Below are 15,022 nucleotides of genomic sequence, written 5' to 3'. Positions count from 1 at the left end.
TGTGTGTGTGTGTGTGTGTGTGTGTGTGTGTGTGTGTGTGTGTGTATGTGTGTGTGTATCATATTGTATGTTGTCTCTGTATTGTTTTGTATATATGTTATGACTGATAAGTCAACCGACTTAAAGTAATAAAGAACTTGAACTTGAACTTAACTTCATCCACATCTTTAGGCTCTTAACAAGTAAACCGTGCGGACGTCTACTGCATTCTTTACAGAAACGAAGACACCCGTCCCAATTTTACAGGATAGATGTAGACAGTAGGAATGCAATTTAATTTAAGTATAAGATTTGTTTTTACCGTTGCAGAGGACAAAACACGTGTTCGTTATCCAACATGTATGTGCATACTAGGTACTAAGTGCGTTTGGTCAATAAGTACCTTTGAGGTCCATGTCCAGCTGTTGTCGGACATAAACGAAGCCCTTGTCGTTGATTCCCTCCAGTCCAGGAGGAGGGTCAAGTTTTGGATTGACGGACTTCCGGCGAAGTCTTTGTCCTACCTTTTTGGCCCTAATGAGTCTCATCATATCCATCATAGGGTCCGCCCCTCCGGCCCCTCCCCCACCCATCATGGCGCCCATCATGCCCATCCCGCCCCCCGGGGGCTGGGACGTGCCCGTGCTGGACATGGACACGATGGACTGGCGTGGCTGATTCACTACTACTCCGTGATGTGCTTGTCGTTCCATCATGATACTCGCACGTCTGTTCTCGTTCTTGATGGTTTCCTGACGTTCGTCGTAATATTCCATGCTTGGTACTGCTCAACGTTTTGTCACTGGACTGTCCTGTTCTGGATCTCCGCCAAACTTCTGACAAATTTCTTCTTGCTGTTACCTATCTCATTTGTTTAAGATTATCACAAGGAAGTTTATCTTTACAATAGTTCACAGTCACAGATGTTCCTTCAGTTAAGAAATTATACTGGCAAAAAATGTCTATTTCATTCAAACATAGGGAAAGTCGCTTCCAATATTATAATTGTCCTCGTAGAAAGGCAATAAATGTCCTCTGTACGTAAAAATTCCAGTACTTCTTTGTAAAATTGCATTCACACAAAGCAACGTCGTTCTTGAATAAATTTGGATAATTTCCTTTTGAAGATTCAAAGACACAGAGTATTTAATAGTGCAGCTACTGCATTGATGGCTGTGCGCATAAGACGGTCTGCAGGGGGTTGTATGGCCCAGCACACACTGATCGTCGTCCCCGTGAACACGGTCCACACCACACAAAAATCTCATACGTAATTGTAAGCAGACTCCAAGGGTGACGAGGGGCGCCATGGCTAAAAAATGTGGAAATCGTACGGGCGATTGACCTCAAAATGTTGAAGATTAAACAATGCGAGATGAAAACGTTGAAGTCAAACTAAGGTTGATCTAGCCCCACACTGTACACCCTTACAGTAATCAAACAAGATCAACACTCTATATTATGGTTACAAAACATTTACCGAACATGTAATTGTTTAGTAATTTATTTATTTTTCTTTGCCTGCTTAAAAATGGTGACTAAAGTTATATTTATCGTTGCCTCGTCGTAACAAAGGTATCGTTTCATGAATAAGAAATTTCACACTTAGCCTATATAGATTGCCAACACGTATTACATCACTATTTCCAAAATAACCGTCTGTTTTATGAATATTCACATAATATACAATTTGTAATCTGTAATCTACAAAGTATCGTAACATATAGATTCACTTACAAAAATATTTCTTTTATTGGTTTATTTTTCATTTATTAAAAATATTCAGCATATTAATATCGTCTTGCTTTACCTGAATGATCTATATTTATAAATTTGGAACGGAGTAAGCCTCACCTAAGGTGACCCCTCCAGCCCCTCCCTGACACGCGGGAGCGGTCCTGTTGCCCTTGGTTGTCACCCTATCAGCACGGGGAATGTAACTTCCCACATAAAGTCAGTACGACTAAAACATTCCTAACGGCTACCTAACGTTACCTGGTCATTATTGACGGAAATAAAAAACAAAGTAAGTCAACGACCCAGTACAGTAAGCTGTTTTAAAATCAACACATTCGCTCACCCATACAATCGAGAACAAAACAATAAGTCTAAATGTAACATGGATTTGGGATGATATTCTCTCAAGTTGGAGTTACATTATATAAAAGCTTATAGTGACTCGAACCACAGGCATTAATATTACCTTGATAACTGTAAATCCTTTTTACTTTAATAATAAGTAAAACTAACTGTTTGACTTCTGTATAAAGATTTGTTCTAGGGTTCATGTGTACGCATCCAATGATGAAGTTGGCTGGGCATAAGCTATATGATGACGTTGTCTACTGATGAAGTTGGCTTGACATAAGCTATATGATGTCGTTGTCTACTGATGAAGTTGTCTGGACATAAGCTATATGACGTCGTTGTCTACTGATGAAGTTGGCTGGACATAAGGTATATGACGTCGTTGTCTACTGATGAAGTTGGCTGGACATAAGGTATATGACGTCGTTGTCTACTGATGAAGTTGGCTGGCCATAAGCTATATGATGTCGTTGTCTACTGATGAAGTTGGCTGGACATAAGCTATATGACGTCGTTGTCTACTGATGAAGTTGGCTGGCCATAAGCTATATGATGTCGTTGTCTACTGATGCAGTTGGCTGGACATAAGCTATATGATGTCGTTGTCCACTGGTGAAGTTGGCTGGACATAAGCTATATGATGTCATTGTCTACTGATGAAGTTGACTGGACATAAGCTATATGATGTCGTTGTCTACTGATGAAGTTGGCTGGCCATAAGCTATATGATGTCGTTGTCTAATGATGAAGTTGGCTGGACATAAGCTATATGATGTCGTTGTCCACTGATGAAGTTGGCTGGACATAAACTATATGATGTCGTGTCTACTGATGAAGTTGGCTGGACATAAGCTATATGATGCTGTTGTCCACTGATGAAGTTGGCTGGACATAAGCTATATGATGCCATTGTCCACTGATGAAGTTGGCTGGACATAAGCTATATGATGTAGTTGTCCACTGATGAAGTTGGCTGGCCATAAGCTATATGATCTCGTTGTCCACTGATGAAGTTGGCTGGACACAAACTATATGATGTCGTGTCTACTGATGAAGTTGGCTGGACATAAACTATATGATGCTGTTGTCCACTGATGAAGTTGGCTGGACATAAACTATATGATGCTGTTGTCCACTGATGAAGTTGTCTGGACATAAGCTATATGATGTCGTTGTCTGCTGGTGAAGCTGGCTGGACATAAGCTATATGATGTCGTTGGCCACTGATGAAGTTAGCTGGACATAAGCTATATGATGTCGTTGTTTACTAATGAAGTTGGCTGGACATGAGCTATATGATGTCGTTGTCCAATGATGAAGTTGGCTGGACATAAGCTATATCATGCCGTTGTCTACTGGTGAAGTTGGCTGGACATAAGCTATATGATGCCGGTGTTCACTGATGAAGTTGGCTGGCCATAAGCTATATGATGTCGTTGTCCACTGGTGAAGTTGACTGGACATAAGCTATGTGATGTCGTTGATGTCGTCGTCTACTGGCGAAGTAGGCTGGACATAAACTATATGATGGCGTTGTCCACTGATGAAGTTGGCTGGACATAAGCTATATCATGCCGTTGTCTACTGGTGAAGTTGGCTGGACATAAGCCATATGATGTCGTTGTCCACTGATGAAGTTGGCTGGACATAAGGTATATGATGTCGTTGTCCACTGATTAAGTTTGCTGGACATAAGCTATATGATGTCGTTGTCCACTGGTGAAGTTGGCTGGACATAAGCTATGTGATGTCGTTGATGTCGTTGTCTACTGGTGAAGTAGGCTGGACATAAACTATATGATGTCGTTGTCCACTGATGAAGTTGGCTGGACATAAGCTATATTATGTCGTTGTCCACTGATGAAGTTGGCTGGCCATAAGCTATATGATGTCGTTGTCTACTGATGAAGTTGGCTGGACATAAACTATATGATGTCGTTGTCCACTGATGAAGATGGCTGGACATAAGCTATATGATGTCGTTGTCCACTGATGAAGTTAGCTGGACATAAGCTATATGATGTCGTTGTCCACTGATTAAGTTGGCTGGACATAAGCTATATGATGTCGTTGCCTACTAGTGAAGTTGGCTGGACATAAGCCATATGATGTCGTTGTCCACTGATGAAGTTAGCTGGACATAAGCTATATGATGTCGTTGTCCACTGATTAAGTTGGCTGGCCATAAGCTATATGATGTCGTTGTCCACTGATGAAGTTGGCTGGACATAAGCTATATGATGTCGTTGTCTACTGGTGAAGTTAGCTGGACATAAGCTATATGGTGTCGTTGTCTACTGATGAAGTTGGCTGGACATAAGCTATATGATGTCGTTGTCTAATGATGAAGTTGGCTGGACATAAGGTATATGACGTCGTTGTCCACTGATGAAGTTGGCTGGCCATAAGCTATATGATGTCGTTGTCCACTGATGAAGTTAGCTGGACATAAGCTATATGATGTCGTTGTTTACTGATGAAGTTGGCTGGACATAACCTATCTGATGTCGTTGTCCAATGATGAAGTTGGCTGGACATAAGGTATATGATGTCGTTGTCCACTGATGAAGTTAGCTGGACATAAGCTATATGATGTCGTTGTTTACTGATGAAGTTGGCTGGACATAACCTATCTGATGTCGTTGTCCAATGATGAAGTTGGCTGGACATAAGTTATATGATGTCGTTGATGTCGTTGTCTACTGGTGAAGTTGGCTGGCCATAAGCTATTTGATGTCGTTGTCTACTGGTGAAGCTGGCTGGCCATAAGCTATATGATGTCGTTGTTTACTGATGAAGTTGGCGGGACATAACCTATCTGATGTCGTTGTCCAATGATGAAGTTGGCTGGACATAGGGTATATGATGTCGTTGTCCACTGATGAAGTTAGCTGGACATAAGCTATATGATGTCGCTGTCCACTGATGAAGTTGGCTGGACCTAAGCTATATGATGTCATTGTCCAATGCTGAAGTTGGCTGAACATAAGTTATATGATGTCGTTGATGTCGTTATCTACGGGTAAAGTTGGCTGGCCATAAGCTATATGATGTCGTTGTTTACTGATGAAGTTGGCTGGACATAACCTATATGATGTCGTTGTCCACTGGTGAAGGTGGCTGGACATAAGCTATATGATGTAGTTGTCCACTGGTGAAGTTGGCTGGCCATAAGCTATTTGATGTCGTTGTCTACTGGTGAAGTTGGCTGGACATAAGCTATATGATGTAGTTGTCCACTGGTGAAGTTGGCTGGCCATAAGCTATAGGATGTCGTTGTCTACTGATGAAGTTGGCTGCACATAAGCTATATGATGTCGTTGTCTAATGATGAAGATGGCTGGACATAAGCTATATGATGTTGTTGATGTCGTTGTCTACTGGTGAAGTTGGCTGGCCATAAGCTATTTGATGTCGTTGTCTACTGGTGAAGCTGGCTGGCCATAAGCTATATGATGTCGTTGTTTACTGATGAAGTTGGCTGGACATAACCTATCTGATGTCGTTGTCCAATGATGAAGTTGGCTGGACATAGGGTATATGATGTCGTTGTCCACTGATGAAGTTAGCTGGCCATAAGCTATATGATGTCGTTGTCTACTGGTGAAGTTGGCTCGACATAAGGTATATGACGTCGTTGTCCACTGTGTCGTACAACAGCTACGGTCATTTGATGACAATGGTCACATTTGATAGGTCACCTTAGTGCAGCAACACCGAAATGTCATAACCTGGGCATGTTTAAACGAGTGCTTATGGTTAACAGGCGTATAGTAGTTAATTTAACGACAATGATATAATTATTAATTAATCAGAAACAAAATTTATGAAAGAATAAGTATATATATGTATTAGTTTAACGGACAACTTGAACTTGATATGAACTAAAATGTTGGTTCTAATGAAGTGAAACAGCTAACTTGAATGAAGAGGATGGCACAAAAGAGAATTTCAAAAATTACTTATCGTTTGCGTTACTTACATTTAAGATTTAGAACCGATCAGATGCAGGCAAATATTATCGTACGTGTGCTACATTGAAGAAAATAATCAATTAAAACACGAAATTGAAATGTTATATATAGGAAGCACCTATTTAAAAAATAAACGATGTGAAAATTCATATGGCTATTTGGTCCATATATGACTGATCAGTTGTACTTAAGGTCAAGATAAGTGTTATGAAAAATAGATAGCAGGGGAAGAGCGCGTGCGAAAGACTTAATAATGTTACAGTTTATTTGCAAACTTTCGGTTTCAACGCGTTTACAACAGAGTTATTGTACACTAAGTCCATGACACAACTTGTGTATGGTTATTAAGTAAACCATTGTCAGATGATGGGTAAATCGGGAGTAAATTACGTTTGATATCCTTACCAAATGCTTTAGCTGTATGGGACATCTAATACAGACTCCACAACTATAGGTTGAACAAAACATTGTATGTCAAAAACGAACTATATTGTTAATTCAACCTACCTTACAAGTTCGTAGTAGACGAGCTGACGACAGATCGTCTAACGTCATCTTTACAAATAATAGTTATGTACGCAACCTACGTGAACACGTCAGCGATAAGTTTGTCAACGAGGCATTAAGGATGATGTTTAAATAAAAATAGTTCAACGACATTGTACATTGTAACCCAACTGATTGATACAGAATGACGTATTATCTTAAGTTCATTCATGCGGAGCTTATTTTTTCTTTTACTAGTAGTAGGGAAGTATGTCGGTCACCTATTAAGATGGATGTTGCCATGCGAAACCACTAAAATTATATCAAAATTCCCCAGTATGTGTGTTAGCAGAATATGAACGAGAAAACGAAGAAAAGGTGACCAAGATTTACAAACAATATACGTGTGATGATAACAATCTTTAGGGGCTTGTTGAACCTTAAAGTGATGACGTATTGGTTTTTTTTGTGCAACAAAGATTCCGAGCACTACTTTTATCCGCTTTAACGAAATTAAAGATACCGCATACACTCGTCTTCAGCAGCTATTATATATCATTTACCTGAACACGAAGTAGTGCAAAGCTACGAGACTTTTCATGAAGGGTCCCAAAGTATCAATTACAGAGACTCTTACAACATCACGAGAGCCTGGAGAATTGGATTCACTTTCAGAGAGGGTTTAAACTATCAGGTATGTATCATTTAATAAAAAAATAGCAACTTGAATCCTAAATGGTAACAAAAACACAAGTTGCTTAACCAAGCCATAACCCAAACGTGTAATCCCCATTCTTAGTCCCATCAACACACGATTATAGTCGTTTTAAAACACAATACCAGAGACGTATATACTCCATCTCCGCTAGCCAATGGCTACGATCCGGTACGATCCGGTCTTGATCGTAACCCTTGACTAGCGAAGATGACTATACTCCAAAAGTGAAATAAAATGTAACTTAGTAGACTGTGAAGTACTAACAAATGTTGAGCATCATTTACTTAAGGATAGATCTTCTAAAAGAACTTAAATAAAACTTTTCCACTTTATACCTTTTCTTGTCAAATATTAATTGGAACAATTCGTAAGAGGTACGTACGTAGTGTTTGTGTACTACACTTTGCTACACTTTGCTTATAAAATGTATCCGATCAGATCGAACTTTTATTTTAAACCCGGTTTTGACTCTTTTTCTTCGCTGTTTGAATATAAAATTGCTTTTTTAATGGAAATCAAAATTTTATTCATTTCATCAACATACAGTTTAAACATTACAAATAAAAAATTCAAAGCAAAACTGCCAATTAAATGTTACCGTTTTGTTCGTGTATTGTATTGAACGGCGGCAAGTTTTGAACGTCAACTATTACTCATATTTTTTTCAAGTACGTGATTTTAGGTTTAAGTCTTTCAGCCGATGGTTTATAATTCACTTTCGTAAACATTGGTAAACGTTCGTTACAGCAGGACACGGTAAATTGAAGGGTCTTAATTGGCACCTACAGAAGTATAAATACTACTGTCTCGGTATCACCTTAACACAGAATAACTTCATATATGTCCAATGATATTCAAACTCAAAATTGAATGTGCGTGTATGATTGAAGTATATTATCTGAAAATTTGGTTGCAAAGTATGACACATATTCGAAATGATATAATAGTTGAAAAAGTCCTTTTGAAAGGCTTTGTAGCGGAAGTTACATCGATCAGCCAATCCTAAAATAATTTTTGATATGATTTACATAAATTCAAACAGGATATATGATAATAATATGAGGTCAAAATAGAAGGGATTGACTTAGGCAAACACTACAGGACAACATGCAGTTTTGTGTGTAATATTAGTCATACCCCCAGGCCTCCTACATCTCGAACAGGTGCGCGCTGGGCGAGAACACAACGAGATTTGGAATCCATCTTCGAAGTTTATGGGTGAAATGTCAGTATTTTAATGCGATTACCGATGGCTTCTTACTAGGATAAGGATCTGGACATTAACACAGGGTGTAAGTATGTTCGTTTTGAAATAGTTCATACTTTAGAAAAGGACAGATATATTCATATTCAATGAAAAACGACTGCCGAAAATGTGTACTTGCGTGTGTGTATTGGACAGTGATCCTATTCACCGGTACGTTTTTAATCATCAGAAATATAAACAAAACCATGCTCTTCCTTTTCCGGGTTATATCATATAATCTATTTGATGATATCACATTAGATATGGACTGTTAAGTAATACATTTCCATGTTAGATTATACGCTCGACTGGTTTTGTGTGTGACTAATTGTATGTACAGTGTAAGAACAACAAATGATTCATGCATCTTTGTTCTGACGGTGACATCATTGCAACTCTTTACATAGACCTGACAAGTAAATTGACTTTCGACATATGCAAGTCATCGTATGTGTGCTTTGTTAAGTGTTTATCTTAAGACGTCAAACAAATAATATATCCAACACATGAACTTGTAAAGTTATCACAAACGCTGTTCAACCCCCCATATATCTATATCTAGGTAATAAATAATCCTGCATTTGGGTAGCAGTTACTGTTAATATTTATTTTATGAAATAGGGAAAAAAGTGAAATGAAAACTCATAAAAAGTTTTTTAAACTTTAGGAACATAAAAGGACATCATTCTTTCAACAAAATCAAATAAATCATACTATGATCATGAGGTACAATGCCCTTATCACATGAATAACTGTCTTGAGGTTGCCTGAAAACAACTTTGCTAAACAAAAATCTGCTTGTACTTACATCGTGATACATAAAAAATCTTTCCCAGCCAGAAGTGTAAAACCTCTTGTCCAATGGGAGAGAAATGTCACCCTGGTAAAATACTAGCCACTTCCTACAGACTCGACTAGGGAGAATTCTTTGAAGCTCATTTGCACAAGACTAGAAAGCCAGAAGTCCCGGGTTTGACTCCTAGCAGAGGTGTTGCAGAAAAAATGACCGCCGTTACAGAAATAAAAAGATAAGTGTGTTGGGTGTCGGAGCTCAGGGCTGGAGCGATTGCAGGTGCTCAGATAACCACATCAGTTTGTTGGAACATCTATCTAGAATTGTGAGGTCCCAGGTTTCCAATTCTGGACAGATTTGGCCAGTGGATAACAGTTTCACCTTTCACACAAATGGTATGGGTTCGAACTTCAAAGTAGTGACTCGTTGTAGAAAGAAAAAAAAATCTCCTGCCAACTTTACTACAACAAGACTGAAGTATTGTGCTCCTGATTCTTTGCTTTCTGCCTTCCACTTATTATGTAATATATAGTACAAAATAGAACATTGGCATTATAAACAAATAAGAAATATAAACTTTATTTATTTTACAACAATTATGAAACAAGTTATTTAAACTTATATTAATCACTCTTGTTGGCCCTGATGTTAGCGCGTGGGGGGTCTTAGTCTGGGAGGAAACCGGAGTACCTGGAGAAAACCCATGTGGTCGGGCAGGTGACCCCAACCTTTTCACCTCCGATCAGGGAATCGAACTCCGGCTGCCTTGGTGAAAGGCAAGTGCGCTATCCACTGTACTACTCGACCACAAATATAGAAGAGATTAGTTTGAAGTGTTATTTGTCAAACCATTGTGTGTGCTTGGCTCATATATTTACCTTTTCCTTTTGGTGTTATACGAGTAATGTGGTCACATTTGTTTATTTTGGGTTTCCTCGAAGAAGTCTGTCTGCATGCACTGATGGTCGGTCCATGATGAGCCATTTCGAAATGCCACCTTACCAAATGTCATTATCCTGGATATGCTAGCATGACATATTACCCAGTCACATTCTCCTGACCATAGGCTAAGCTAATGACTGGTGTCTGGGGTGTGGAGAGACAAAAATGTAACCGAAAGAAATATTTGAGAGGAATGCCAGAGGTTCCAACATTTACACTAGGGACAGCACATCATTTTTGTCTTGTTTTGTGTCACCATTATCAGAGGCCACAGTAAAACCTATGATTTGTTGAGTTACCTCCCCCTGAACCTACAGGGGAGGACGACATGAGAAGTATAGGATTCTTCAGTATTCATGGTCTTGCACTCTACTTATGAGGTAAGGGAAAAATCCTTCCTTAAGCGATAACTTAGCAAGCTGGATGGCTCATTGTGACATTTGGTTTTTGCCAACTGGAAAACATCTGTAGACATCCTCAGTCTTCTGTATCAAGTTTAATGAGTTCATTGTGTACAGTATCCAGATTCCTATTGCAACTCCAGGAGTTCTGGTTTTGAAGCCACTCTCCCTGGGTCTGTCGACAATAGCAAGTTACTTCCAAGTTGTTCATAATTGTGACATAAATTATTCCAGTAATTTTTCTAAACTCTGTCTTACTGAAACTATGATGTGTACATTTTTATTACATATATGGTAAATAACATTTGAAAAAACATGGAAAACATTAATATATTTAAAACAGCGATTACAGGAATACAGTGCTTATAAATTCTTTAAGGACCCCTGTACCACTGCCAAAAATTGTAGCTATACTCATTGGAAACTATTTTTTCTGGCATGACTATAGGTTTGAGAAATCACGTCTGAAAAGAAAACCAAGCCTTGCAAACTTGTATAAAAGATGCCCCCTAACTGAGGGAGCTGCCTGGTTCACAGTAGTGTCCTGGCAGAACTGTGCTACAATTGTATCAAACATGAAATTAAAGGGAGGTTACTGTGTATATGGAATACCACAAGGAAGTGGGACAGATCTCCCTAAATACATAGTGTATGTGTATAAGTTTATTTTAGTATAAGATGGAACAAGATTGAATATAAACATGAACTTTGTCTTTCAGATTTTTATTTTTATGAAATGGCAGTTTTATTACAGTTAAAATCTCCAGGGCAAACAATATTGAATGATGTCATAAATATGAAAAAACAATCACTGTCATATCGACTCTCTATCGAGGCAATGAAGACTCGGCACTTGAATTTACATTTTAAGATCACGTTAATTGTCCAATACATGTGTAGCTGCATAATGTAAATTATTCATGAAGAAAACCCCGAAGAACACTATATATTACTATGAGTATGATATATTTATGATATGGACCATCATTATACATAACATTTAGAACAGTTAATTCTGAAATCAGTTGTATCAGGTAGCAATGAATGATTCAGGAGTAGATTGGTTTTGGTAATCGAATAGAAATGATTTATAATCAGAAACCCTTACCAGACAGATCAGTCATAGGTTGATTTATAGGTTTATGTTCACCTGATGTTGTTACATGTAGTCTGCTGTAGGTTAGGGACATTAATGACCAAATGATCAGAATGCTCAATTAGTATATAAATATGGAACCTGCTGCAGTTTCAACACGTGTAAGGGCAGTTGTCTGGTTTGTCTCCATCAAGGTTCCCTCTGTTATATATATTTGTCTGGTGTCAGAAAAATGCAACATGGTTGGAGGTCATGCCACAGTTAAAAATCTGGGGTGGGATGTCATGTCACAGTTAAGTCTGGTGTCAGAATAATGTAATAGCGGTGGGTTGTCATGTCACAGTTAAGTCTGGTGTCAGAATAATGTAATAGGGGTAGGTTGTCATGTCACAGTTAAGTCTGGTGTCAGAATAATGTAATAGGGGTGGGTTGTCATACCACAGTTAAGTCTGGTGTCAGAATAATGAAATGGGGATGGGATGTGATGCCATCATACATGTATCCAGGTAATGAGATTTCAGTGTGGTGGCACTCTAACTGGCTCTGACTTGTGCTTAATGAGTGGTCTCCAGTATCATTGGACACAAGGGTCATATGCTCCTGGGAAGACATTTAACCCCTTGCATAAACAAACAAACAACAGACATGTATATTCTGTAGGAAATAGTAAAGGATATGGAGGAGACCGAGTTTAGGTGCTAGAGTGCTAGTGTCAGATCTATAGGTGTGGAGAGATACTGTATAGCACCTAGTTGTATGTGTACCAGTATAGAGGAGGAGGAGGAGGCTGGTAGCCAGATCAATGATAACACATCAATACAAAGAGTGACTCATGCTGCCAGCCCAGTATAGACCAGTCACAACCTTGAACCCCACTGCTCTCAGGAATCCCAATTGTTTTGTCTGCAGTCAGACTGAGAAGACCAGTAGTCCATTTAGTCAGGTTAAAAGCTATGCAAATCCATAAGATCCTCCTTCATTTGTTTCTACATATAGGACTGTTTTCTCTTTTGTTTAACATGGTTTTACCTGATGCACTGTGCTGTTAAAGCATTTGATGCAGTTCTATTAATATTGATGGCATTTTGTTTTACTAAAACATTAGATATTAAAGTTAAATAGTACAAAATATGACAAGAAATTCTTTATCAAAATATAAACAATTCAGCATTCCCTTTTAATGCTAAGATATATATACCTGCCCAGAGATACTAGGAGTCATTAAGTTACTGACTGAGTTACCATGTTTACTGTCTGATGTACCATTGTTATACTGTCTGAGGTACAGTGGATACTTACTGTCTCAAGTTCCCTGGTTAGTTACTCATATGCCATGGTTATTCTGTCTAATTTATTATGATAACTGTCTAAGGTAGTGGTTCCTGTCTGCGATACCATGGTCACTGTCTCTGAGGTACCATGGTCACTATCTGAGGTACCATGGTTACTGTCTGGGATACCATGGTTACTGTCTGAGGTACCTTGGTTACTGCCTGAGGTACTATGGTTACTGTCGAGGTACCATGGTTACTGCCTGAGGTACTATGGTTACTGTCTGAGGTACCATGGTTACTGCCTGAGGTACTATGGTTACTGTCGAGGTACCATGGTTACTGCCTGAGGTACCATGGTTACTGTCGAGGTACCATGGTTACTGTCTGAGGTACCAGGGTTACTGTCTCTGAGGTACCGTGGTCACTGTCTAAGGTACCATGGTTACTGTCTGAGGTACCGTGGTCACTGTCTGAGGTACTGTTGTAACTCTCTGCGATACTGTGGTTACTGTCTGAGGTACCATAGTTACTGTCTGAGGTACCATAGTTACTGTCTGAGGTACCGTGGTCACTGTCTGAGGTACCATGGTTACTGTCTGAGGTACCGTGGTCACTGTCTGAGGTACTGTTGTAACTCTCTGCGATATTGTTGTTACTGTCTGAGGTACCATGGTTACTGTCTGAGGTACCATGGTTATTGTATGTGGTACTGTTGTTACTGTCTGAGGTACCATGGTTACTGTCTGAGGTACCATGGTTACTGTCTGAGGTACCATGGTTACTGTCTATGAGGTACCGTGGTCACTGTCTTAGGTACCATGGTTACTGTCTGAGGTACTGTGGTTACTCTCTGCGGTACTGTGGTCACTATCTGAGGTACCGTGGTCACTGTCTGAGGGACTGTAGTCACTGTCTGAGGGACTGTAGTCACTGTCTGAGGTACCGTGGTTACTGTCTGAGGTACCATGGTTACTGTCTGAGGTACCATGGTCACTGTCTGAGGTACCATGGTCACTATCTGAGGTACCATGGTCACTGTCTGAGATACCATGATTACTGTCTGAGGTACCATGGTTACTGTCTGAGGTACCATGGTTATTGTCTGTGGTACCATGGTTACTGTCTCTGAGGTACCATGGTTATTGTCGGAGGTACCATGGTTACTGTCTGAGGTACCATGGTTATTGTCTGTGGTGCCATGGTTACTGTCTCTGAGGTACCATGGTTACTGTCTGAGGTACCATGGTTACTGTCTGAGGTACCATGGTTACTGTCGAGGTACCATGGTTACTGTCTGAGGTACCATGGTTACTGTCTATGAGGTACCATGGTTATTGTCTGAGGTACCATGGTTAATGTCTGAGTTACCATGGTTATTGTCTGTGTCTGAGGTACAGTGGTCACTGTCTATGAGGTACCATGGTTTGTGTTCTGTCTGAGTAACCTGAATGTAGGCTGTAGCATTTCTTGAACATGTATCTTGAGTTTTAACATTTTGAGTAAAACATACAATAAAAAGGTTCATATTTCACACCTATTTCATAACATACATTTTTCATGCACCACTAGTTAAGAACTAGAAAAAGAATATATTTGTGTAAATTGTATTCTTTTCCAACTTTTAACTTCTTTGTTGATAGATAAACAATACATACTTATCAAGCAGGAAGTGGGTCTTGTAAACATATTCACAGCCAAATGGAGTTTAACTCAGTGTTACATTAGTTGATTTAACGATTGCCGTTTTAAAAACACTTGATAAATGCAACACAAACACTAAACCTCTGTGACCTGTATATATGGATATAGATGTAATTGTTTTTCTTTTGTAGTAAACCTGAGTTAAAGACGTCATGTCTGACTCGTTTGACGAGATGGAAAAGCCCCCAGCCCCACCCGTCAGACACACAAGCACAAGGTAAGTTGTCAAACCTTTGTATGTATACCGGAAGCCCATCAGACACACAAAAGCTTAAACCCTTGTCACACTAGGGCCACATTCCCATGGTGTCCAAGAAAAATCCA

General features: G+C 39.3%; 2 protein-coding genes across 2 annotated transcripts in view; one reads left to right on the top strand and one right to left on the bottom strand.

Annotated features, from left to right (window-relative positions):
* Nucleotides 1–755, bottom strand: part of LOC110454132 — a 4,268-nt gene extending 3,513 nt beyond the window's left edge. The window contains exon 1 of the mRNA XM_021503508.1: nucleotides 383–755. Within this exon, the coding sequence (XP_021359183.1) occupies nucleotides 383–755 (373 nt within the window). The remainder of the gene's footprint in view (nucleotides 1–382) is intronic.
* Nucleotides 756–8,398: 7,643 nt separating this feature from the next.
* Nucleotides 8,399–15,022, top strand: part of LOC110454131 (serine/threonine-protein kinase PAK 2-like) — a 49,911-nt gene continuing 43,287 nt past the window's right edge. The window contains exons 1-2 of the mRNA XM_021503506.1: nucleotides 8,399–8,537; nucleotides 14,830–14,915. Coding sequence (XP_021359181.1) covers nucleotides 14,851–14,915 — 65 coding nt within the window. The 5' untranslated portion in view covers nucleotides 8,399–8,537; nucleotides 14,830–14,850. The remainder of the gene's footprint in view (nucleotides 8,538–14,829; nucleotides 14,916–15,022) is intronic.

This window comes from Mizuhopecten yessoensis, unplaced genomic scaffold (genome assembly GCF_002113885.1).
Source record: "Mizuhopecten yessoensis strain PY_sf001 unplaced genomic scaffold, ASM211388v2 scaffold7685, whole genome shotgun sequence".
Lineage (NCBI taxonomy): Eukaryota > Metazoa > Mollusca > Bivalvia > Pectinida > Pectinidae > Mizuhopecten > Mizuhopecten yessoensis.
The sequence above is the reverse complement of the archived record's forward strand: the minus strand, read 5'-3'. Positions and strand labels throughout refer to the sequence as shown.